The 24182-nt window shown below is 52.1% G+C and overlaps 1 protein-coding gene and 1 long non-coding RNA gene across 8 annotated transcripts; one reads left to right on the plus strand and one right to left on the minus strand.

Moving 5' to 3' along the window:
- Positions 1-107: 107 nt before the first annotated feature.
- Positions 108-16681, minus strand: LOC132024161 (uncharacterized). 2 transcript variants are annotated; one of them, XR_009406186.1, is made up of 4 exons: positions 16387-16681; positions 6473-6566; positions 1152-1276; positions 108-194 (listed from the first exon to the last, which is right to left on the minus strand). It is a non-coding gene; the product is annotated as an uncharacterized LOC132024161 (long non-coding RNA). The 2 variants fall into 2 exon arrangements; XR_009406185.1 differs by lacking the exon at positions 1152-1276 and having other exon boundaries at positions 113-194.
- ATG16L2 (autophagy related 16 like 2) lies at positions 9569-23519 on the plus strand. Of its 6 annotated transcripts, XM_059410118.1 has the most exons (19): positions 9569-10034; positions 10233-10330; positions 11921-12020; positions 12850-12952; positions 16378-16451; positions 16690-16941; positions 17065-17130; positions 17424-17537; positions 18599-18661; positions 19252-19360; positions 19669-19774; positions 20441-20511; positions 20802-20873; positions 20969-21089; positions 21418-21523; positions 22186-22335; positions 22569-22616; positions 22760-22861; positions 23199-23519. In XM_059410118.1, exons 4-19 carry the CDS (start codon positions 12905-12907, stop codon positions 23284-23286), a joined length of 1590 nt encoding a protein of 529 aa, XP_059266101.1. In that variant the 5' UTR covers positions 9569-10034; positions 10233-10330; positions 11921-12020; positions 12850-12904; the 3' UTR covers positions 23287-23519. The 6 variants fall into 6 exon arrangements, with proteins under 6 accessions (XP_059266101.1, XP_059266114.1, XP_059266096.1 ...); XM_059410131.1 differs by lacking the exon at positions 10233-10330 and having other exon boundaries at positions 9569-9667; XM_059410113.1 differs by lacking the exon at positions 10233-10330 and having other exon boundaries at positions 9822-10034.
- The last annotated feature ends 663 nt before the right edge of the window (positions 23520-24182 follow it).

Genomic DNA, 24182 nt, shown 5'->3' on the forward strand with positions numbered 1-24182 from the left:
GTTGGAACGCTTTAAAAACTACATTTCCCAGAAGCCGAAGAAGACGAGACGTTGAAGCCCGCCGGGGCACGTTGGGAGATGGAGTTTGGGGACCATAGTGAGTTTGCCGGGGCCGGGAAAGGCAGTGAAGCCGCGGAGCCCAGCGCTCTGAGCCGGGGCTTGTGGGCTGGAGGCATGCAGGAGTCACGCAGTAGCTGTTACAGGAAAATAGTGCTGTTAGGGCTGAGTTTTAGAAAGAACACCGCTCGCTAATGTTTGCACCTCACCCGCATCACTCCTTGAAGACTGCCCTCACAGGGATCACCCTCGCTGGGACTCCCATTTCTCTTCCTGCTGTTCAGTGAACCTTTTGTGGTGATGGAAATGTTTTGTATCTGCACTAATATGGTAGCCTCTAGTTTGTGGCCACCGAACGCTTGACATTTGGCTAAGTGCCATGGAAGAATAAAAATTTTAATTTAATTTAAAAAATATTTTAAGTTTAATATAATTAATCACTTCTTTAAAAAAGAACGATTTTATTTTTAGGGGAGCCTGGGTGGCTCAGTGGGTTGAGCCTCGGACTCTCGATTTTTGGTTCAGGTCATGATCTCAAGGTGGTGAGATAGGCGCCCACCCCCATCTCAGCAGGAGTCTGCTTGAGAGTCTCTTCCTCTTCCCCTGATCCTCCCCCACCCTTTAAAATAAATAAATCTTTAAAACATTCTGTTTTTAAGTAATTTCTACACTGAAGGTAAGGCTCAACTCACAAGCCAGAGATCGAGTCACATGTTCTACCAACTGAGCCAGCCAGGCTCCCCTATTTTTTTTTGTTGTTGTTGTTAAGTAATCTCTGTATCTAAGGTGGAGCTCAAATTCATGGCCAGATCAAGAGTTGGATGCACCACAGACTGAGCCAGCCAGGCATCCCTGTAATTATCAGGGAGGGGCAGGCAGAAACTGGGCCCGAATTACTCTGTCCCTTGTCCCTCATCCTTCAACGAAGGGTGGGGCCTCAATGAGGAGGCTTCAGAGGAGATCCCAACTGTCTTCGCAACTGTCCCCTCCTTCTCCTCTACCTTATGGTCCCCTCCCCATGAAGCCTTTCCAGTTGGTGTCTCCACCCTTTCCAGTACCCAGTCCCTTTGGTGCCTTGGGAATTTCACAGCCACCTGCCTTCCTGGAGCCTGACGGCCTTCGATTTGTGCCAGCTCGCTGAGGGGCAAGATGGGGCCTGCCTGCTGCCGGGAAGGAAGGGGAGTACCGTGGAAGCTTCTGGATTTTTCCTTGACCACATCTGAAATCAAACATACTTAACATCTTGAGGCACTTCCTTGTGAAGGACCCTCTGGCCACTTCCTCCCACTCCACTTCTGCTATATTTCATCTACCAAAGAAGTTTGTATTCCTCTCATTCACATAACTTTCACCTGACTTTGCAGAATAAAGTGGTCACTTTCTCCTTTCCTGCCCATTTCAAAGCACTGTGCACACTAGCTCACACTGAATGATGCCCAAATTACAACCCTGGAAGTATGATCACTTTTGAACCTGGTCCCTCAACTTTTGCTAGACTACAGAAGGGACAGCATCACTCTCCAAAGGATTGCTGCATGGTCCTACCACGGTATTTTTTTTTTTTAAGGTTTTATTTATTTATTTGACAGAGAGAAATCACAAGTAGACGGAAAGGCGGGCAGAGAGAGAGAGGGAGGAGGAAGCAGGCTCCCCGCTGAGCAGAGAGCCTGATGCGGGACTCGATCCCAGGACCCTGAGATCATGACCTGAGCCGCTGCCTTCAGCTTAACCCACTCAGTGGCTTAACCCACTGAGCCACCCAGGTGCCCTATTTTTTTTTTTAAAGATTTTATTTATTTATTTGACAGAGATCACAAGGAGGCAGAGAGGCAGGCAGAGAGAGAAAGAAAAAGGCTCCCTGCTGAGCAGAGAGCCGGATGTGGGGCTTGATCCCAGGACTCTGGGATCATGACCTGAGCCAGAGGCTTTAACCCACTGAGCCACCCAGGTGCCCCTTACCACAGTATTTTGAAGTAGCCCTCTAATACTTCATTTCAGGGGTGACTGAGTGGCTCAGTTGGTTATGTGTTTGCCTTTGTTTCAGGTCGAGATCCCATGGTCCTGGGATCAAGCCCTGCATCGGGGTCTCGGCTCAGTGGGGAGCCTCCTTCTCCCTCTGCCAGCCTGCAACCCCCTGCTTGTGTTCTCTCTCTGTCTCAAATAAATAAAAACTTAAAAACAAAAAAACAGCCCTAACTTTAAGCAAAATCCTTTAGCTGTACTTTTAAGGTTTTTAAGAATACATGTATAGGGGGCACCTGGGTGGCTCAGTGGGTTGGGCCTCTGCCTTCGGCTCAGGTCATGGTCTTGGGGTCCTGGGGTAGAGCCCCGCATTGTGCTCTCTGCTCAGAAGGGAGCCTGCCTCCCCCTCTTTCTCTGCCTGCCTCTCTGTCTACTTATGATCTCTCTCTCTATCAAATAAATAAATAAAATCTTTAAAAAAAGAATATGTGTATTGTCACCAGCTTAAAAAACAAATAAAAATCCAAACAGCATACTTGTAGAATGTAATATTCAAACTCTTAGTGCTTCCTTATGGTTTCTAGCAGGATTTATTGTTACTATTATTGGGGTTTTTTGGAAATGGTTGGGAGGGTCTTTTATTTTTGCTTTGAAATAAAGAAGTGAAGTTTTTTTTTTTTTTAAAGATTTTATTTATTTTTTTGACAGAGATCACAAGTAGGCAGAGAAGAAGGCAAAGAGAGAGGAAGGGAAGCAGGCTCCCTGCTGAGCAGAGAGCCCAATTTGGGGCTCGATCCCAGGACCCTGGGATCATGACCCGAGCCAAAGGCAGAGGCTTTAACCCACTGAGCCATCCAGGCACCCCAAGAAGTGAAGTTTTTAAATAATAAAAAGAAAGAAAGCCCAAATCACTACACGTTTGGTGAGTGTAGCTTCAGTTCATGTCATCCCAAATTCTGTCTTCCCTGTGAAGCAATAAACAGTGTGTGTATGTGGTGTGTAGGAAAGGTCGGGGGCCCCAGAACCCCATTAGCTATAGATGAACTCACTCCGTTCAAACCCTAAGTGTCTGGACCATTCACATACACTGCAGTGCAGCTGCTGGGTCCAAGGGGGTGCATGTGTGTTATACGGCCCAGGTGCTCTCCCAAGAGGTTAGACCTATCTACACTCCCACCAGAGGAATTCCATTTCCTTTACCAACTCTGAGTATTAACTTCTTTTTTAAAAAAGATTTATTCATTTGAGGAAGAGAGAGTGAGTCAGGGGAGGAGCAGAGGGAGAGAATTTTCAAGAAGATTCCCAGATGAGCACGGGCTTGATTTCATGACCCTGAGATCATGACCTGAGCCAAAACCAAGAGGGTGTGATACTTAACCAATCGAGCCACCAGGTGCCCCAAGTTTTAGTTCTTTATATATTCTGGATACCAAACCCTTATCAGATATGTATTTGCAAATATTCTGTCAGATGTCTTCTCATTTTCTTGATAGTCTCCTTTGATGCACAAAAGTTATTAATTGTGATGAAGGCCAATCTATGTTTTCCTTTGTTGTCTGTGCTTTTGATATCATAACCATAAAATCATAGTCATGAAGATTTCTCTCAATGCTTCTTCAAAGAGTTTTGTAGTTTTAGTTCCTAGGCTTAGGTCTTTGATCCACTTTGAATTAACTTTTGTACATGGTGTGAGGTAAGGGTCCAACTTTATTCTTTTGCATATGGAAATTCAGTTGCTCTGACACCTTTTGTACAAGAAACAATTCTTTCTCCACTGAATGAACTTGGCATCCTTGTCAAAAACCAATTGGCCAGGGCACCTGGGTGGCTCAGATTGTTAAGCATCTGCCTTCGGCTCAGGTCATGATCTCCAGGTTTGAGCCCCATGTCAGGCTCCCAGCTTAGCAGGGAATCTGCTTCTCCTTCTCCTTTTGCTTCTCCCCCTGCTTGTGCTCTCTGTCTTTGTCTCACTCTCTCAAATGAATAAATAAAACCTTTAAAAAAATTCATGGGGTGAATTGAAATTGGCCATGGGGTGTCTGGGTGGCTCAGTCATTTAAGAGTCTGCCTTCAGCTCAGGTCATGATCCCAGAGTCCTGGGATTGAGCCCCATGTCGGGCTCCCTGCTTAGTCTGGAGCCTGCTTCTCCTTCTGCCCCTTTCCCTGGCTCATGCGCGCTCTCTCTCTCAAATAAATAAAAAAAAATTTTTTTAAATCAATTGGCCATAGGTATATGGGTTTATTTCTGGATCTCAACTCTAATCGAGTGGTCAATATGTCTATCCTTTGCCAATTCCACACTGTTTTAACTATTGTAGCTTTGTAGTACATTTTGAAGTGTGAAGTCCTCCAACTCTGTCCTTTGTCAAGATTGCTTTGAATATTCAGGACGTCTTATGATTCTATACAAATTTGAGGACTGGGATTTTCTCTTCTGCAAGAAAGTCTCTTTGAATTTTGATAGGGTATGATGTCTTTCTTTTTTAAAATATTTTATTTATTTATTTGTCAGAAAGAGAGAAATGGAGAGCAAGCACAAGCAAGGGGAGTGGCAGGCAGAGGGAGAAGGAGGCTCCACCCAAGCAAGGAGCCCAACATGGTACTTGATCTCAGGACCCTGCGATCACAACGTGAGCCAAAGTTATATGCTTAACCAACTGAGCTACCCAGGCATCCCAGGGCATGTGTCTTTTATTCAGAAATTTTACATTTTGATATGTTTAAAATATCTACCTTTTTTGTGATAATTTTTAGGTTTTGGTGTTGTTTAGGAAAGTCTTCCCTATCCCAATGTTATAGATAAATTATCCTGATTGTTTCTAATATATTTATCATTTGTATATGTATAAGTCATAATGTAGTATCTATTTGGAATTTATTCTTTTTGCATATGGTGTGAAATAAGGAATCTCACTATGCATTTTTCTCTAACTGGATAAATAATTGTCCTTAGTAAATTATTGACTAGACCCCTCTTTCTACTTATTTGAAATTCCACCTTCATCACATATTAAATCCCTACAGGGGAGGATCTATTTTTGGTCTCTATTCTGTTATTAATCTTGACTATTTCCGAACCAACAGCACACCATTTTCATTATAATAGCTTTTCCTATTCTTAAAATATTTTTTCTCAGGTATTCTCTTTTGAGATGAGTGTCAGAGACAACTTGTCAAGTTCTGTAAAAAAGGTATGCAATTGGGATTTCAGTTGGAAAATAATGAATTCATTATTTGTGTAAATTATATTTTTATTTTTAGTCTTCCCAACATGAAATATTTTGTGTATTTTCTTTCTTTTCTGTCTTTCAGTTAATTTAATTGGTTACATTAAGATACATTAAGTACACAACTGATAAAAACATTCAAATTAGGGGTACTGGGGTGGCTCAGTGGGTTAAAGCCTCTGCCTTCGGCATGGGTCATGATCCCAGGGTCCTGGGATCGAGCCCCGCATCGGGCTCTCTGCTTAGCGGGAAGCCTGATTCCTCCTTTCTGCCTGCCTCTCTGCCTACTTGTGATCTCTCTCTCACAAATAAATAAATAAAATCTTAAAAAAAACCCATTCAAATTAAATTTTGTTGTTCACTTGAAGCTTGTAAATTTTTTTTAAAGATTTATTTTTATTTGAGAGAGAGAGAGCAGGGGCAGAAGGAGAGGAACAGGGGAAGCAGACTCCCCTTTGAGTGTGGCACCCATGAGGCTCAATACAATTGCCCTGAGATCAGAACCCTGATATCATGACCCTGAGATCATGACCAAGCCAAAACCATGAGTTGGGCACTTAACTGACTGAGCCACCCAAGTGCCCCTGCAGTTTGTAAAAGGATCATGAGCACTACTAAGAAATAGATGTATTAAATAATAGAGAAACAAAATACCATAGAACAGCCTGTTCCCTCCTGACCAGTATGATGGTGTTAGGCAAAAAGTCTCACGCTTGTACTATTTAAATTTTTGGCTGTGTGCATGTGATTTATTATTTTCTATTAGATATAGCTACCATTTTGGTTTTTTTAAATTATTGTTTTATAAAGATTTTATTTATTTATTTGTCAGAAAGAGAGAGAGAGAGAACACAAGCAGGGGAGTGACAGAGGGAGAAACAGGCTCCCTGAAGAGCAAGGAGCCTGATGCAGAACTCAATCCCAGAACCCAGGGATCATGACCCGAGTCGAAACCAGACGCTTCACCGACTGAGCTACCCAGATGTTCCCTACTGTTTTTTTAAGTGGGCTCCATGTCTAGCATGAAGCCCAATACAGGGCTTTTACTCACTAACCTGAGATCAAGATTGGAACTGAGATCAAGAGTCAAACGCTTAACTGACTGAGCCATCAGGCACCCAATATAGCCACAATTTTGAATTCACAACTTCTAAGCATTGGGCCATTAAAATTGGTTTTGTATAGTTTTGATGCCACAGCAACAGCAATAAATATTTATGGATCACCTTCTCAGTTGGTGCCAGGTCCTGTTCTAGGGCTGAAGACAGTGCCAGGATCAAAGCTGACTTGGTCCTGGCTCTCCTGAATCTTCCAGACAGGCTGGAAAGATAGATCAAAAACAACTGAACAAGCACAGAAAAATGATCCTCTCTGGGAGTGATAAGTGCTCTGAAAGGAAGAACAATTAGATGATGTTGTAGACATTGATTGGAATAAAGCCTATTTCAGAGTGGATGAACAGGGGAAAAAAGGGGCTGTGTCAGCTCTTAAAAGATCTGAAGGAAGAGCACCAGTAATAGAGAATATCCCAGGCAAAGGTGCCAACGTGGAATGAGTGAGGCAGTTATTCAGTGTTGTGAATAAGGCTTTGTTCACAGGGTAGAAAGAGATAAGGTCAGAGATGTGAGTGGGACCTTGTAGGCCATGACAAAGGATCTGAGATTTGTTTTGAATATGCTGGATGGAATATGCTGGAAAACCTTTTAGAGGGTTTTAAAGAAGAGTGCCATGAGCTGATTTAGGTTTTTAAACAGTCACTCTGGCTGCTGGGAGATCCCTAATCCAGGTGTAAGTTATAAACCACAGTTGACCCCTGAACAACATGGGGGTTAAGTGCACCGACCCTTGCACAGCAAAAAAGCCACTTATGATTTTTCACTCTCCTAAAACTTAATAATTAATAGTATACTGTTGACCAATAACACAAACAGTTGATTAACACATATTTTGTATATTGTATGTATTATATACTGTATTCTAATAATAGAGTAAGAGAAAAGAACATGTTATTAAGAAAATCATGAGGAAAAGAAAATATATTTACAGTGATATGGGGCCATGAGCAGATGGTCAAGAATTTTTGAGATGTTTTTGGTGTAAAAAGGTACTTTTATGATAGCATAGGAACAGGACCTATGGGCAGAAAGAGCTGCACTTGTGTTTGTAGGGAGTGACTGATTAAACACTTTTTAGTTAGTGGAGGTTAGAGCAAAAGTGTAAGGAATTTGGAAGCAAGGCCTTCAGGGGCTTGGGTGGCTAGCTGTTGCTAAGATACAGTTAGTTACCCCCGTCTAGCAAACATTAGTCTTGACACCCTTCAGTTGTATACTAGTGGGCCATATGCTTGGAAGGTAATTGCTAACATATATCTTTGGGGGGAGGGTGTTTATGGCTGTCAGAGGGAAGTAACACTAACAAGAGCAAAGCTATGGTGGCAAAACATTAAAGAAAGTCCTTGAAGGGAGCTGTAGGATTGTTACAATCTGTGTCTCAGGAATTCTGCCTGGAGACTCCGAGGTCTCAGTAGCCAAGTCACCACAAAGCCTGGCCTTTCTTCTTCTTTCATCATACAGTACCGTATTTATTGAAAAAAATCCATAGAGAAGTGGATCTGTGCAGTTGAAACCCATGTTGTTCAAGAGCCAACTACATATTCTAAACCACATTAGGTCTCCAAATTATGATTTAGTCACTTTTTACATATATTGTCATCAAATCACGTTTTTCTTCCATAATGATGAATGAAACAGCATGTTAAATGTGAAAAATGGGAATGTGTTGTCCTATGCATGTTATCTAAGATTTTAATCAATCTTTATAACATAATCTCTTATATTCTAAAGATAGAAGATAAATGTTTTTAGTCAAAATCATCACTTCTTTATCATATTATTGAAAAACGACAAATGATTTCAAATTTCCTAGGAGTATTTTGTGAGTCAAAAGAGGGTTAGGAACCCCTCACCCCCAAACAAGTCCTCACTTGAGAGAAATACCACCTCTGTTTCTCACCGCCAAGCAGAGCCCTGTTAACACATTCTTCAATGCACACAGACTTATGAGGGTGTCTCCAGGCACCTGAGAGTCACTCAGTCCTAAAAGGAATTCTTCACTGTCACCAACCGGCTCTGGGTCTCCATGGTCATGGAGTCTCCTGGGCATGCCTTCTTACCACCTACACTCCCTCCTTCAACAGACAGGCTAGGCTTGGAATGTGGCTCAGGTCAGAAAGGCCTTCACTTAGTGAAGGGGCAGGAAAGTTTTCCCAGAGGAGGTGGCCCATGAGTAGGAGTAGGGAGGACTAGAGGAGAAGGTGTTCCAAAGGCGCTTGTGCAAGGGAAATGTGGGGGACGGAGCTCAGTTCATGGTGGTTTCAAAGCATAGCAGGGGTACATTATTCTGAGATGTCACTGCATTTACTGCCTCCCAACTCCTGCCACCCATCCCACCATGCAACATCTCAAAAGACCCGTCACTTCCAGGGCCTGTGCGGCTCCCCTAAATAGCGATTTCTCTCCGTTTCCGTAGACAGGTCTGCAGTCACTCGCCGAGAGCAGGGTGAGGCTGGGTCTGGTGAATCCCTCCTTTCATTCTTCACACCCGGCGTGTCCGCACAGCTCTGGACAGGGGCCTTGCTGGACACGGTTTTATCGCAGTTCCCTGCAACCCATGGTTCACCGTCAAGTGTACCCGCAGGAGCTGCTGCTACTCCCCCAGAGGCCGCCCCACGAGAGCGAACGGTTGAGCCCGGAGACGGGACACCGGGCTGCCGGCCAGGTTAGCCACCCGCTCCTGTGCAACCTCCGGCCAGCTGCTTCTCCCTTCTGGGCCAGGGATTGCCAGGTGGAATCAGCTGCACGCCTTCACTCTCAGAGACCTCTATTTTCTGCGAAGAACTGAGCGCCTAAACCGTGCTCTGCACAGGAGCTCTTCTGCTTCCTGCCCTTCCACGAGTTTCTATCCCCTGGGAGTTTTTATACCATCAGACCTCTGCACTTGCTCTTCCCGCCGCCTGGAATCCTTTCCTCTCTCCTCCCGGCCAGCACCGACCTATGGCAGCCCTCCCGTTCCAACTCAAACGCCGTCACGTCCGAAAGCGGCGCCTCTTCCCCTCAGCCCCTTCCTTCTCCGCGCTTCAGCTCGCCGTCACGCTGTGCAGGCCTCGTGTCTGCGTCGCCTCCCCTCGCGGATCCGGAACGCCTCCAGGGCAGGGTCCGCGCGTGAGGGCTCTCTAGTTCCCTAGCTCAGGGCGCGCCCCGGCCGGAGGGTCCGTCGGCGACGTCGGTCACTTCCGGACGCGGTCTCGGCGCCGAGGGGTTAAGGGCACCGACCGGGCGGCCGGCCGCGAGCACGCGCATGGGCGTGGGGGAAGCTGCCTCGGAGGCCGCGACCTCCGCCCCGGGTCACGGCGGCGGACGTAGGTGAGAACTTCTGGTGCGGCCCTGGGGCGGCTTTCCCAGCACATCTGTGCGGCTTTCTCCACACCCCCACCCCTACCCCCACCGCAACCCCCATCCCACCCCAACCTCCACCCCCGGCGGACGCTCTTAGCGCGATTTGGGGAGTCCCCGCCGCGGCCGCCCGCCGACGTCACGGAGTCCCCCAGAGGCCCCGCCCCGGTCGCGCCTCCTTCCTTGGGAGAGGCGCGCGGTGCGGGCGGGACAGCGGCGATGGCGGGGTCCGGGCCCCTCGGCGTGCCGAACGCCCGCTGGAAACGCCACATAGTGCGGCAGCTTCGGCAGCGGGACCGCGCGCAGAAGGCCCTCTTCCTGGAGCTGGTGCCGGCCTGTGAGTGCGCCGCGGGGGCCGTGCAAGACGGCAGTGGAGGGAACGGGGATCCGGGCGCGGGGACAGGGGATTGTCCGGCTCCTCGGGCTGAGAGCCGCGTGCAGAACAGCCTTCTCGCCTTCGGATCCGTGGGCCTGGAGGTCGCTCTGTCTGTTAAACGCCCCACCTCTGACTAGCCTCCGTTCCTGCCCTTTCCAGGCCGGACTGCTTAGAGCCCCTTCCAGGACCCAGCTCCCCCCGGTGCTCCTGCCCTCCTAACCCCTCAGGGCCCGCCTCTCCTGGACTGGGTCTCCCGGGTACGGGTTTGTTAGCTAGTGTTGTTTTTTAAAGGGTCTCTTATGCTCCCCCCTCCCGGGGCAGTTCCCAAGGTACAACTTAGTCGATCCACTTGGTCCCTGTCACCCAATGAAAGAACTCCGAGAGCAGCTACTTCTAAACTCTGAATCTCTATGGAGAAAGCTCAGAGTCTCAGGCTTCGCCACTGCTAAGTGATCCTGGCTCAGGTTTTTGGAGCATCTCTGTGCTTGGGCAACCCCAGCCTGAGGGAGAAACAGGGGGCTCCAGGCTGCTGGCTGAGACCAAGAAGTCATACTTAGGTGTTTCTGTGGGGTGGGGGGCTGGTCAGGAGTGGGTACGGCAGTTCAAGCCAGGGTGAACAGGTGCATCTGTGTAAGTGCCCCTGGTCATTCGAGGTTGTATGTCCAGGGTCATGGTTGGGGGGATTACAGCCACTATACCACCAGCTCCAACACTGGTCCTAATTTTGGCTGCTGCTTAACTATCTCCCCCCTTATCCCCTAAACTGAATTTGCAGCTCTTGTCCTGGGCCATTTCCCTGCAACCCTCTAGGCTGCTGGTCCTCTCCCTCAGGGATGTGAGGCCAGCCTCCTGCCTCCAGGTAGCCTCACTTATTCACTGCTCTGATGGACAATGGAACCATCCAAGTTGAGGGAGAAGTTACCCCTGTTCCCCAAGAGCTGCAGTCCGTGAGACTGTAGAGACCCAGAGGGCTGAGATCAGACATAATGAAGCTCCAGTTTTCTATGTGGTCTAGGGTGGGTTGTAAGCTTCAGATTTTTCGCCCATAAATTGGGCAAAATGGCATCTTCTTTAGATTTGCTGGGGGAGGGGGCAGTGCAGTGCCCTGAGGGCTGGGGTGGGGTTTTGTGCGAGAACTAGGCCAGTGACCCCAGCTGAGGTGACAGGCAGGACACTGAGTGAAGGAAAGGAGCTGAGGAGCTAGGCCTGGGCTTACCACACACTGCCCCCACCTACGGAACTGGTGAGAAAAGAGGAAGTGAGTGTGGTGGGGGTGGACGGAGATATTCCAGGGTCTGTAGCAAAAAACTACCAAATTCAAGGAGGTCTGCTGAATAGTTGCTCAAGGACTTTCTCTTCTGGCCTGGGGGAACCTTACCCCAACCCTGGGGAAGACAGGATTGTTTTTCAGAGTAGAAAGTTAGAGCCCCTGGAGGGGAAGTAATTTGCCAAAGGCCAGAGGCAGGTGGAGCTGGGTTTATTTCATCACTCTCTGGGGCAAAGACTTGCTGTGGGACAAGGCTGAATCAGTCTCTGGCCCCTTCCTTCCCTCAGGATCCAAAGGGGTCGGTGAGGCCAGCCATCTCCTTCCCCTGCAGTGGTTGTCTTTCTTTAGTCTTCCCCTGGGAGGACCTGTGGGCTGGTACTGGGAGGAGGCTGTGCCAGGACTGCAGGTCTTGGGAGAGCCCACAGACACCTTCAGACAGAGGCCAGAGTCCAGCCTGCCAGCAGCCATGCCATTCTGCATCCCTGGGCTCCTCCTACAGCCCTCCCAGCCAGAGAGGTAGGCCTGGAGTCTGCTGGAAATTGTTTTTCTCTGCCCCAGGCTCACCCTCCCCTACCCCTAGATAACCGTCTCCTAGAGAAGGCTGAGTTGCTGGCCTGGATCTCAGAGAAGCTGCAGCCAGAGCCAAATGATGTCACTCCCACTACCCTGCAGGGCCCCTGGTGAGTGTGAGTGTTCCTGGGTACAATGGGCTGCCTATGCCTGGACCCTGCCCCCACTATGCTGGGTTCATTTTCTCCAGGGCATCTCACTGGTCCGTAGCTGCTACCCAGGGGAGGGAGGAGGTGGGCTTTTGAACCTTCCTCCACACCAGCTGCTTAGACAGTCCTTTCTCCACCACATTTCTCAGTCCATCTCTGTATTTGTCTCATCTCTTCCCTTCCCACCCCACACTCCTGTCTTTTCCCCTCCTCTTTTTTTGTCTCCCTGACCCTTACCTGATACCTCAAGGAAAGGTCTTGCTATATACTCCAAAGGGGGAGTGAAGATGAGAACCAGGAGTGGGTTGGGCCTCACAGCTGGGAGGGGCTTCTTCTTCTTTTCTTTTTTTAAAATAAAGATTAATCAGTTTGACACAGAGAGCTCACTCGCTTGCACACACACACAAGCAAGGGGAGTGACATGCAAAGGGAGAGGGAGAAGCTGGGTTCCGTGGAGCAGCAACAGGCAGCGTGATGTGGGGCTGGGTCCCAGGACCCTGGGATTATGACCTGAGCCGAAGGCAGACGCTCAACTGACTGAGCCACCCAGGTGCCCCTGGGAGGTGCTTCTGAAAGAAGGTCCTAGCTAGGGAACCCAAGGCCTGTGGGGAAATCCCAGAGCAGGGGAGTCATGGGCAGTTCCAGTTTCGGGAGACTTGCTCTTTTCTCTACTGGCTTTCTGGCTTCCACCTTCCTTAGGAGAAAGTTCATGGTTTTGGTTTCAGGCTTTTCATGTTCATCCTGTGGGTGAACGGAGGGAAATGAACACCATTCTCTTATTGGTTGGCAGGGAGGAGGACTCGGGGCCTGACTCAGATGAAATCCCATCACCAACCACTCTGAGGATGAAGTGGCAAGAGGAGGAGGAGGGGCTCCGGCGGGTCTGTGGTGAGGTAGGCTGGGCAGAGGTCTGAGAGAGAATGGCCTGGGGCCAGGATCCAGGACTCTGGGGGCAAGGGGATGTGGTCCAAGTGGTCCAGCAAGTGAGAGACATTCCCCAAGCTCAGTGCCACAGTGCTCCTCAGCTTGGTTCTGGCAACACAGGCAGAGTTGGTCTCCAGCAGCAGCTAGAGGATGTGAGGTGAGAGCTCAGAGAAGAGTAGGAGGTGCACAAGGCCAGATGACGTCTATTCCCCCTTCCAGATGGTCCTGGCAGCTCTGTTCGCATCCTGCTCCCCCAAACCCGGGGCCTGGCTCTGGTTGATGCACCGTGCACATGGGCAAACTAGATGAGCAGGCTGGCCCCCCACCACGGCAGGGGGTGCTGCTTCCACCCAACACTGCTGCCCCCACCCTGTGGGGTGTTTTGGCTTCAGTTTTGCCACATTGTCCTGGTTTTCTTCTCTTTTCTGTAGCGGTTGCTTCTGCACTTCCTTCTCTGGCTCCTTTCTCCCTCCCTTTCAATGCGGGTGTTCCCTGGAGCTTGGGTGGCTTCACAGACTCCTGTCACCTCAAAGACTGCTGCCTCCAAGACCCGTTTCTGGCCCAGCCTTCTCTCCTGAGCACCACACTCTTTGGTCAGCAAAAAGTAAGATTCACCATCTCCCCCACAGTACGTGGCCAGCTGCACATGGAGAGGGGATGCCTGTAGGTGCTGGGCTAAGCCTTGTTTCAGCTACTCCTCTGCAACTCTAGAGCAGGAATTGGAGGCTTAGAGAAGTGGAGCCAGGATTTGTACTCCCTCCCACACAAACCCGCCTTCAGTGATCTCCATTCATTCTTTCAACAAAGATTTATTGGCAGTTGTCATATCCAAGAACAAGACCTGGCCCCAGGTTGCTTCCAGTCCAGTGGAGGATACTGATAGGCCATAAACACGTGTCTGGTGACAGCATGCCACGTTACTTGCCCACAACTGTGGGAGTGGGTCTCGAACCCAGTGAGAGCCTCTCCCTCAGAGGCCCTGCTGTAGTTGCAGCCTGACATTTGAGGCACTTTCTGGGCTGTGTGATCCTCAAGGCCTGGGATGCCTTTGGTTTGCTTCCGCTTAACTCTGGGGTTTGTCTCCACAGTCCATACTAGTGAATATTTGTAGACTAAATGATGGACGAGGTAGACCCTCCACCCCAACTGGTAGTCACTGGCTGGAAACTGAGGGGGCACCTCTGGTCCCTCCTGGCCCTTCATCCTGAGCTAGTAGTCATCAGATCATGGATCCTGCCTCTAAACCCATCAACTCTGTTGGCATGGCCCAAGTTACCCTCATCTCTTCCTGGATGATGCCTCCCTTGGCACTCCCATCCATTCTCCATACAGCACTCACAGCGAGAAAGAGAGAGATACGTGTATGTATGTACGTATGTATACACACACACACATATTTTTTAAGTAGCCTCCATGCCCAGTGTGGGGCTTGAACTCACAACCCTGAGATTTAGCATCCCATGCTCTACCAACTGAGCCAGGCAGTTACCCCCAGAGTGATATATTTTATTAACAAAAAGATCACACTTAGACAATACGGACATACAAGGTTGTGAACATTTCAAGAGAACAGAAGCCCATGGAGTAAAGAAGTGGAACCCCCCCCCCCACTGTCTCTCCCATTGTCAGCTTCGTATATAACTTCCAGAGCCCTTTAGCCTTCCCAGTGGAGTTCTCCAGCCTCCTGCCCCTCTCCCTGTCTCTGAACTCATACTCCCCTTTGTCGGGGACACTTCAACGAACCCCCTTAGCACTTCCTCCCTGGCCCAATGGCTCCCAGTCAGTTCCCATTGGATGTGCAGGGAATGGGGAGTGGCTTTTTCTTTAATTCTTAGTACTGTTTCGGATATTGCAACAAGCATATATCGTTATCATTAACTTACTTGGTGGGGGAGAGTTATAGATCATGGGAAGTTGTAAAGATGGCTGCTTCTTATGTAACTATAGTACACAAAATCAGGAAACTGATATTGGTATGAGATGTACGTGTATTTCTTTGTCATGGTGTCCCCTATGTAGATGTGTGTGACCAGCAATATACAGCACGATTTCATCACTACAAAGATCTCCCTCTTGCTACCCTTTTTGGCCGCAGCTCACTCCTCTCCCCCAACCATCCCTAACCCTGCAACCAATCACTCATCTGTTTTCCATCTCTATTATTTGGATTTTGAAAAACCTCCCCCCAAATACTGTGTTACAAAATAGCAATGAAAGGAAATGACAGGCCAGGAAGCAGAAGTGGAGGTCAGATTGCTCCGTGGTGAAAGGAATTACAAACATTATGGATTGGGCCAGCTAGCAAGGTAGGCAGGTGTGGGAGCACTCACACAGGGAGGTATGTCAGTGTAGGGGAGCAGCCCTGGCCTTGCTCCTCAATCCGTCCCTCACCAGGCCCACGTGAGAACATAGGAACAAGATAGCAACCAGAGTCCCAGCTTTGGTTATTTCCTCATGTTCCTCTTGTCACACTGGTAGGAACTTCTTCGCCTGAAGTCTGTCTCAGTTCTAAAAAGTGGGACTCGACCTTCCTATCTGTGGCTTTCCCAGCTGTTGGTTGAAGGACAGCTGAATGAGGCAGGGGCATAGATGAGCTGACCTTCACCCCCACTCTCGGGCTGGGGGCAGCTCCAGTATTCAGTCTGGTCTCCATGCTCCCACAGCCCATTCTTGTTATTGCCCTGTGTCTCTGCTTAAGGCTCCTGGTTGCTCTCTAGAATCTGTGCTTGGGTAGGCCAGGGTTAGAGCTTGGGGAACAGAGCCCACATCCCTTGAACTTTTCCTGTGGACCTGTCCTGTACTTGGAGCATCATGTTAGGTGGCCTGCCACTTGGCTGTGTAACTTTGTCAAGACACATAACCTCTCTGTGCCAGTGTTCTCGTCTGTAAAATGGAGAAAATGGCAGTACCTATCTCCTGCTGTTGTTATGGTGATTGAAAGAGTTAGTATGTGTGTAGTACTCAGAACAGGGGCATGACACACATGTGCTCTGTAAACATTTGCTATTATCTGAAATATTACTCCTCCTAATAGTTCTACATTCCCGGAGAAGGGAAAGTACTATCATTCCCACTTTACAGGTGAGGAAACAGCAGGTCAGAGAGGTTAAATGACTACCCTGGAGTCACAGAGAAAATAAGTGGCACTGCCAGTACCGAAATTTAGCTGTTAGACTCCAGAGCCTAAGGTCCTTTCACTGTTGCACAAAAACAACAGTGCGTTCCCCTGCACGATCCTAAAGCTGTCTGAGCCTCTACTTCCGGTTCTGTAAGACCGCGGGTGGCTGGAGTAGCAGACTGTTCCAGTGGTGTCCGGCCGGCAAGGCGCGGTGGGAGCCCCATCGAGGCGCTCCCGTCCACCTCCCGCCCCCCTCCCGCCCCCGACCGCTCCTAGATGGCCTACCAGGTAGTGGAGAAGAGCGCTGCCCTGGGCGCCCTGGAGTCGACGCTGGAGGAGCGGCAAAGCAGGTAGGCGCGGGCCAGCGCGAGGGGGGATCGCGCCCATCTCTGGGTGGCTCGGGCCGTCTCTGCCGGGGAAGAGGGGACGGGGTGCTCCTGAGTGTCTGCAGCACGGCCCGAGAACTTTCCCTACGTAGTTGGTTGGAGGCTTGGCTTAGTCACCTGCCTGGCTGCATGAGAGGGACAGTGTGTCCCATCTCTGAGACGGGCGCCACCACGCGGTGACACAGGGTCCCCCCTCCTGCAGGCTGGCAGCTCTGGAGGCGCACGTGGCGGAGCTGCAGGAGGCGAGGGCGCGGCACGCGCGGCAAGTGGACGCACAGCGGGAGCTGAACGCAGCGCAGCGGGCAGCCTACGAGGCGCTGCGCGCGCACGCCAGGCTCCAGGAGGCGGCCCTGCGCAGGCTGGAGGAGGAGGCGCGGGACCTGCTCGAACGGCTCGTGCAGCGCAAGGCGCGCGCCGCCGCGGAGCGCAACCTTCGCCTTGAGCGCCTCGAGAAGTGAGCGCGCTTGGCCCCGACCCTCGGAGGCGCGGCGCTGTGGGGGGTGGGCACGGTCCGCGCGGCACCTCTGCTTGCCGCGTCGGGCCGGGGTAGGGCTATCTGGATGCTTCTCACCTCCAGGGCCAAGCAGGCTCAGGTGTCCTTGGAGCTGAAGAAGGCTGCCAAGCGGACAGTTAGCATCAGCGAGTAAGAGTGGGGATGCGCCGGGTCCTGCTCGGTCAGCCTCGGCCCCGCTGCTCTAAGGGACCCTTTTTCTCAGGGCTCTGCCTGCAATTCTGCCCCACCCACAACCTGGTCCTCACGGAGCCCCCATGTAGACTGAGTCTACAGGACACATGCGGACTCTTGTGTTCTGGCCGTAGGAAACAGCAGGCCTGCCCATCGCACGTGCGCCCACACCAACCTCTCTTCACCGTGTTGTGTGCTGGAGGCAGGGGTGCTGGTCCCTTGACTTTCCTGAGTTTCACTCCCTCTCCCAGGAGCCCACACAGTGTAAGCCAGGGGATCAGAGAGGAGGCTGAGACTCTGGCCCCGACTGCTGAGCCCCTATCCCTGAAGAGTGAGGCTGGTGACAAGTGGAAGAGACCCTTCAGGTGAGGACTGTCCCAGGGCTCTGAGCTGGGCCCCACTCTGGAGTCTTCCTCCAGGGCCTTGGGCTGAGCTCTTGGGTTGAGAGGAGTTTGGGGAGAAGCTGTAGTACAGCTCAGGCCACCCAGGATGGGTCTGATCTCCAGTGCCTGGAGCTTGGGGTCATTGCCACCTTAGGGACCCCCATGCCTCTTTCCTTCTCAGGACCGGAGCTCTGGGGGTGGGGCATCACTCTGGTGAATGGGTGTCACCAGCAGGGAACTGTGGGCAAGGCCTAGGACTCAGCTGTCACAGGCATATGTGTGTTGGCAAAGGTGTGCAACTCACAGGGACATGAGGGCACACGTGTGTACAACCTTGGGGGAGCATATCAGAGTGCGAGTGAACATGTGAGCATGTATAGATGTGAGCTCTCATGGGCTTCGAAGCCCAGGGATTGGGGTTTCCATCCCTGAGGGCCTCTCCCCTCAGTCTCCCCCATTCGTCTCCATTTGTCTGTCATTGAAGCTGCCCTCCCCACACCCTCGCTCCATTCACCAACTCGAAGCCTTCTTTTTCAGCCCTTCCTTGCAGGTCACTGGTGTCTGGGCCTGGGGGCAGTGAAAGAACTCTGGGGAGGGCATGGGATGCTGGTCCCCAAAGTCCTGGAAGCCCTGGTGGGCCAAGTCATCCCAGGACACATCTTCTGGACATTTTTGAGGTCATTCAGTGGGCCTAGGTTTTACCTCCCTCCATCCTCCAGCCTTGTGCTATCCCAGCGCGAGGACACCTCACCCTTTCCCCAATATGCCCCAGCTCAGCCTCCCCAGAACTTTTGTCAGGGGGCAGTTCTTACCATCATGGTGGAAACTTCAGGAGACTTTATTGCTAAATCCCTCCCTGCCTCCGCCTTCCTGGGACTGCTGGTGGGTCATCCCGCTCTCCTGCTCGTGGAGGAGCTGAGTTCTTGTCCCAGGCTCAACGGCCTATGAGCCTCAGGGTCCCCAGCAGGGTGTAGGGATGAATGGCTGTTGCCCAAACACTCCCTGGCCAGTCCCTTAGCAAGTCTCTCTTAACTCCACCCCAGATCTGCCTCTGCCACCTCCCTGACACTCTCCCGCTGTGTGGATGTGGTGAAGGAGCTTCTGGAGTAAGTGTATGTGTGCACCCACAGGTGTGTGAAGGGTGTGGGCCTCTCGGAGGCCCGTGGCAGGCTTCTGGAGTCCAGGCTTGGTCTGTGTGTGTCCCGATCTGTCCGTGCATGTGTTCGCCCAGCTGTCTGTGTGAATCTCTGCTGCCTCTCCCAGACCTCATTTCCCTCATTTCCAGGCCCTTCCTGGCTGTCCTCCACACTTTGTCCCTCAGCCGTGGTCCTCCCGGGGAACCAGGCTCTCCAGCCCAAGCCTGGATAGGAACTACCACTCAGTTGGGAAATAGGCTGAGATGCGTCAGGACTTGCTCAGGGTCCCAGAGCCAAGTGGCAGCAAGGCTCGGACTGAAACCGCAGCCCAGAGGTTGCCCCATATCCACCAACTTCTCCTTGCCTCTGTGCCTTTCCTGTCTTCACCGGGACCCCTGGGGTCAGAGGCTGGGTTGGGAGCAAGCTGGCTGCCCCCCCCCCCCCAGGCCATGTTCTGCCACCTGTCTTGTCTGCTTTCCATTGTTGCTGCCTCGGGAGTGTGAGACTCCCATGTCAGAAGGCCTTGCCAGATGCCTTCCTCACACCTGCCCCCTGCCCAGTTTCAAGAAGAGGAGAGGCCACTCGGTTGGGGGAGCTCCTGAGCAGCGATATCAGAGCATCCCTGTGTGTGTGGCTGCCCGACCTCCTACCCAAGTGCAGGATGTGCTGGTAAGGGAGGGGCTGCACCACATGCCCGAGGCTCCTGTGTGGGGAGTGTAGGCCCCAGGGGTGCTCCACAGAAGCCAGGGAGACAAGGCTGGCTCCTCAGCTAGAGCGCACGTTTCCTTTCCCAGCCAGTGGCAGAACCCTCTCAGCATTTAGTAACCGGGGATGGGCTGGAGGGGGAGGGAGGTCAGGAGGCCAGGCAGGGAACTATGGGAAAGCCGCAGGGGTGTGTGTGAGAGAGAGCCTGTGAGTGTGTGCAGAGAGGTGTGTGTGGTGGGGACCAGAGGCACCAGCCTCTTTTTTCCCCATAGGATGCCCACCTCTCCGAGGTCAATGCTGTTTGTTTTGGTCCCAGCAGCAGCCTCCTGGCCACCGGAGGGGCTGACCGCCTCATCCAGCTCTGGAATGTTGTGGGAGGTGAGGGTTTCTCCTCTATGGGCCAACCTCGTGCTTTCTCTCCAGAGCCCACCCTCAGCTTGCTGCTTGGTGGTCGAAAGTCTTAGATCTGTTTGTGTTTCCTCACATGTAACATTTCTGTGGGCGGTGGCCAGATGACCCCTTGGCAAGAGTTCTGGTCTGAGCCTCCTAGCTGCTGGGATCCAGGTCTGCGGGACGGGGAGGGCCCGGCTCAGATGGTTCCTGTTAGGGGAAATGGGGGTCCCTTCTCATTAGATTCTGCAGGGATAGGCCCTTGAGAAACAGGTCCCTGGGGTCCAGCAGGTGACTTCCTCTTTGGTATCACTTGAGCTCTCAGAACTCAGGAGATGAGTGTCAATGGTCTACCCTGTGCTTGTAGAGGCGGATGTGGTGGGGAGTCACAATCATTTCCTAGAGGCTTCCTAGAGAAAGGTCTGGTGCTGGCTTGCTGTGTGACCTGGGGACAGTCCCTTCTCTCTGGTCCTCTGCAGCTCTGTGAGGTGATCAGCTGCCCCCAGAGCCCCCAGTGGCAGTTTGGGAAGGCACAGTCTCCAGCCCAGGCCCCCAGAATTCTTTCCTCTAACTTGGGAGAGACTAATCTTCCCAGTTTCTCCTCTTCATGTGGTTAGTGATTTCATTTCACCTGTCCTTTTCCGGTACCCCCAGGTCGTCTGGAGGCCAACCAAACCCTTGAAGGAGCTGGTGGCAGCATCACCAGTGTGGACTTCGACCCTTCGGTGAGGGGACTTAGCCTCAGTGACATGGTGTGCCTGTTGTGTGGGCTCCCCAACCCGCTCTCCACCCTGGGCAGGTGGGGGCTCTGGGACATAAGGGAACATCGTGGGTGTCCTAGAACCAGTCCGTCTGGCTGCTACACAACTCTTCCCTGGGCCTGGAGGCTGCTCTCCCTGCTTGGATGATCTGGGAAGCTCTAAGGCAGTCCCTGCCCCAGCTCTCTGGCCTGAGGGATGTTGCTTCTGTCCAGGTCCAGGTTAAGGGCCTTCGCCTTCCCCTTCCATCTTTCCAGGGCTCACAGGTATTAGCAGCTACTTACAATCAGGCCGCCCAGATCTGGAAGGTGGGGGAGGTACAGTCCAAGGTAAGGCCTGACTGAGGAGGCAGCCCTGGGGGTCAGAGGTCGTGCCTTGGGTCTTGGCAATGTCCTTGATCCATATGTGGGATGGGGGTGGGCAGGAGACACTGTCTGGACACACAGACAAGGTGACGGCTGCCAAATTCAAGCTAACGAGGCATCAGGCGGTGACTGGAAGCCGAGACCGGACGGTGAAGGAGTGGGACCTCGGTCGTGCCTACTGTGAGGCCCAGCCCCTACCTCCCCTTCCCTACCTGCTGGCACCCCCAAACTGGTTCAAGGATACCTCAGTCTGTGCTCTGGAATGGCTCTAAACTTCACAGGCATTTGGGATGAAACCTCCCATGGCCTCTCCTCTCCTCCCCAATAATGCTTTCTGCCTGGTTTCTTGGTGACCTCAGGCTTTGGGCGGGGAAACGGGACCTGGCTTCTAGTGTGGGGAGGACAGGTACTCCTCTGGGGCTTTTGGACCTCAGCTTCTTTGGATGTCCTGTGGGATGGCTTCCAACAACCTTTTTCTGAGGCTAGGGCTCTGCTCCTTGGTCCCCAGGCTCCAGGACCATCAATGTCCTTTCCTACTGTAATGATGTGGTATGTGGGGACCATGTCATCATTAGTGGCCACTATGACCAGAAGATCCGGTTCTGGGACAGCAGGTGACAAGCATGGGCTGTGCGTGGTTGAGGCATGGGGGCAGGCTTCCTGTGTTCTCTTTCCTTTCTTTGGCCATGCAGCCACAGAGGCACCTCAGGGAAGTGCTAAGTGTGGCCCCTTGAAGGCTCTGCTGCCTCTGGGGACCTATGGCACCTTTTTAGTGACTCTTGGTGCAGCTGCTGGACTTGGCCTGGGCTTCATCAACCAAAATGGAGGAGCCCCCTTTTCTACGTAGTTACTACCTTTTAATCAAAGGAAACAAAGTTCTAGTTGTTCTTTCACTTTAGAGCCCACCACTGGGTTTGGGTGATTTATAAAAGCCAGTGTTGGAGCCAGTGCCAAGCCTGTCTCTAGGTCCTCCTTCCGGGTGTGCGGTGACTGCTGTTGGAAACCCTCTGCTCTCTCTCACACACTGAAAGGCAGCTCTCATTGTTTTCTCTCCAGCACTTATTTTAGTGACCCCAGGGTTTCGAGGCCCCAGCTTCCACTCAGAGGCTGGCTAAGTTCCTCTGGGAGGGGCTGGCCACAGTGGGAGAAGGGAGATTAGCCAGCTGCAGACCTGGTCCTAGTGATCTGAGACCCGGGGGCACCGCCTGACTTTGTTAACCTGTCAGGAGTGGCCTCGGTGGGCTGTTCCTCATCCCTACCTGTTTCCAATCCTCAGGGTCCCCTGCTGCACCCAGGTCATCCCTGTGCAGGGCCGGGTCACCTCCCTGAACCTCAGCTATGACCAGCTGCATCTGCTCAGCTGTTCCCGAGATGACACGCTCAAGGTTATTGACCTTCGTGTCAGCAATATCCGCCAGGTGTTCAGGTACCTGCCCCGGGCTCCCTGACACTGTGGCTTTGGCTGGGGCAGCTGGGTTTCTCATCCTTTGTTAAGGGCCCTTCTGGACCTGTCAGTGGGGGACCCATCCTGGAGGCCCTTCCGGACTAGGGCCTGTCGAAGTGTCCCAAGCTCTTGATGGAGGGAGGAAGCTCTTGAAGCTCCTGAGGGCAGGGACCAGCGGCCATGTTCATTCTGACCCTGATTCTCTGTGTCCTCAGGGCTGATGGCTTCAGGTGCGGTTCTGATTGGACCAAAGCTGTGTTCAGGTGTGTCTGTGAGAGCGTGGGCCTGTCCCTAAGTGTGCCCCACCTGACCGCGTAGGTCCGTGTCTGCGTGGACACGTCTGTGTCTGCATGTGTGTGTCCTCACTTCTGGTCATCCCTTGCTTGCTCTGCTGTGGCCACTGCAGCCCGGACAGAAGCTATGCGCTGGCAGGTTCCTGGGATGGAGCCCTTTACATCTGGAATGTAGACACCGGCAAGCTGGAGGGTAGTCTGCGGGGACCCCACTGGTGAGCACAGCCCCCACCCCCCACCTCAGCCACAGGGCCATTGCCCTCCCCTCCCCCCTGATCCCCGGCCCCAGGGCTGCTCAGCAAGTTCCGAGTTATGACATGCTTGGGACCCTGGAGTCCCCAGCCCTTGTTCCCACATCCTCCCCCACCCCTGAGCCCTTCTTAGTTCTCAAGGTTCTTTCCTGTGTGCACAGCTCTGTGAGCCCATTTTATAGGAGAGGCAGCAGGCTCAGAGAGAGCCTCAAAATTCCTGGTTCCCATAATGAGGGGCAGAACCCAGGCTGCAGATCCGGCTTCTGATGCCTCCCTGAAGCCTGTCCCTTCCTGTCCTCAGCACTGCTATCAACGCTGTGGCCTGGTGTGCCTCGGGGAGCCATGTGGTGAGCGTGGACCAGGCCAGGAAGGTCGTGCTCTGGCGCTAGTGTCATGACTCTTCCTGCCCGGGCTGAAGCTCGAGTCTGAAGCCCAAACCCAGAGGACAGCTTCCCACTGCTCACAGGACTCCAGAGCAAGTGGGGCTGGGGGTTGGGGGGCGGTGACCTTGGGGCATTTAATGGGGAATAAGGCCTGGCAGGACCTGGCCTGTCTGTTAAAAAAAAAAAGTTTGTGTGTGTGTGTGTGGGGGGGAATTATAGTATTTTTTGTTTGTTTTGAATCTCTGATTTCTTACTTTCTTTGACATAAGTGAAAAAAAATTGCATCTAAACTGGTGTCTGCTTGCCTCTTTGCAGCATTCAGGTAGCAGAAGCCTTTGGGCTGGTGGCTCAAGGACACCTGGGCTTGGCCCCCTTCCTCCTGCTGCAGAGCTGGGGCAGAGCCAGTCTGGCCTCACTGCTGTTCACGTCTGAGGAGACAGCATGAAGAAAGGCTCACAGGCAGCAAAGGGCAGTGGCTCTTGGAGCCATGGGAATTTCACCCTTGGGCCAAGCTGGTCCAGAGACCAAGCCAACACCTTGGGCCCTCCTACTTCAGGCACCCGGAGCAGGCTGAGGCTGTGGAGGGGGTGGTTGGGAGCTCCAAGGAAGGAGCACGAGAAACAGCCCGGAGGGGCTCTGGTGGAAAGGGTCCTAACAAATCAGAGAGTGATGTCAAGTACTTAGTACACCAGGCCTGTCTTTAGATGGGGGCACATTCTCGCTCCAGAGGTGGAGCCCAGAAAGTGGGGGGAATGGTCTGTACAGGTCTGAGTGTTGGGGAAGACAGCTGTGGGCTGGGCCTGGGTTAGGACTTCACTTATGGGGGTACCACAAGCCTCTGGAGTATAAGGCAGACCCAGCAGGGCAGAGCCTGGGTGCCCGTCTGTCAGCCTCGGGCTTGG

Source organism: Mustela nigripes, chromosome 1 (assembly GCF_022355385.1).
Source record: "Mustela nigripes isolate SB6536 chromosome 1, MUSNIG.SB6536, whole genome shotgun sequence".
NCBI lineage: Eukaryota > Metazoa > Chordata > Mammalia > Carnivora > Mustelidae > Mustela > Mustela nigripes.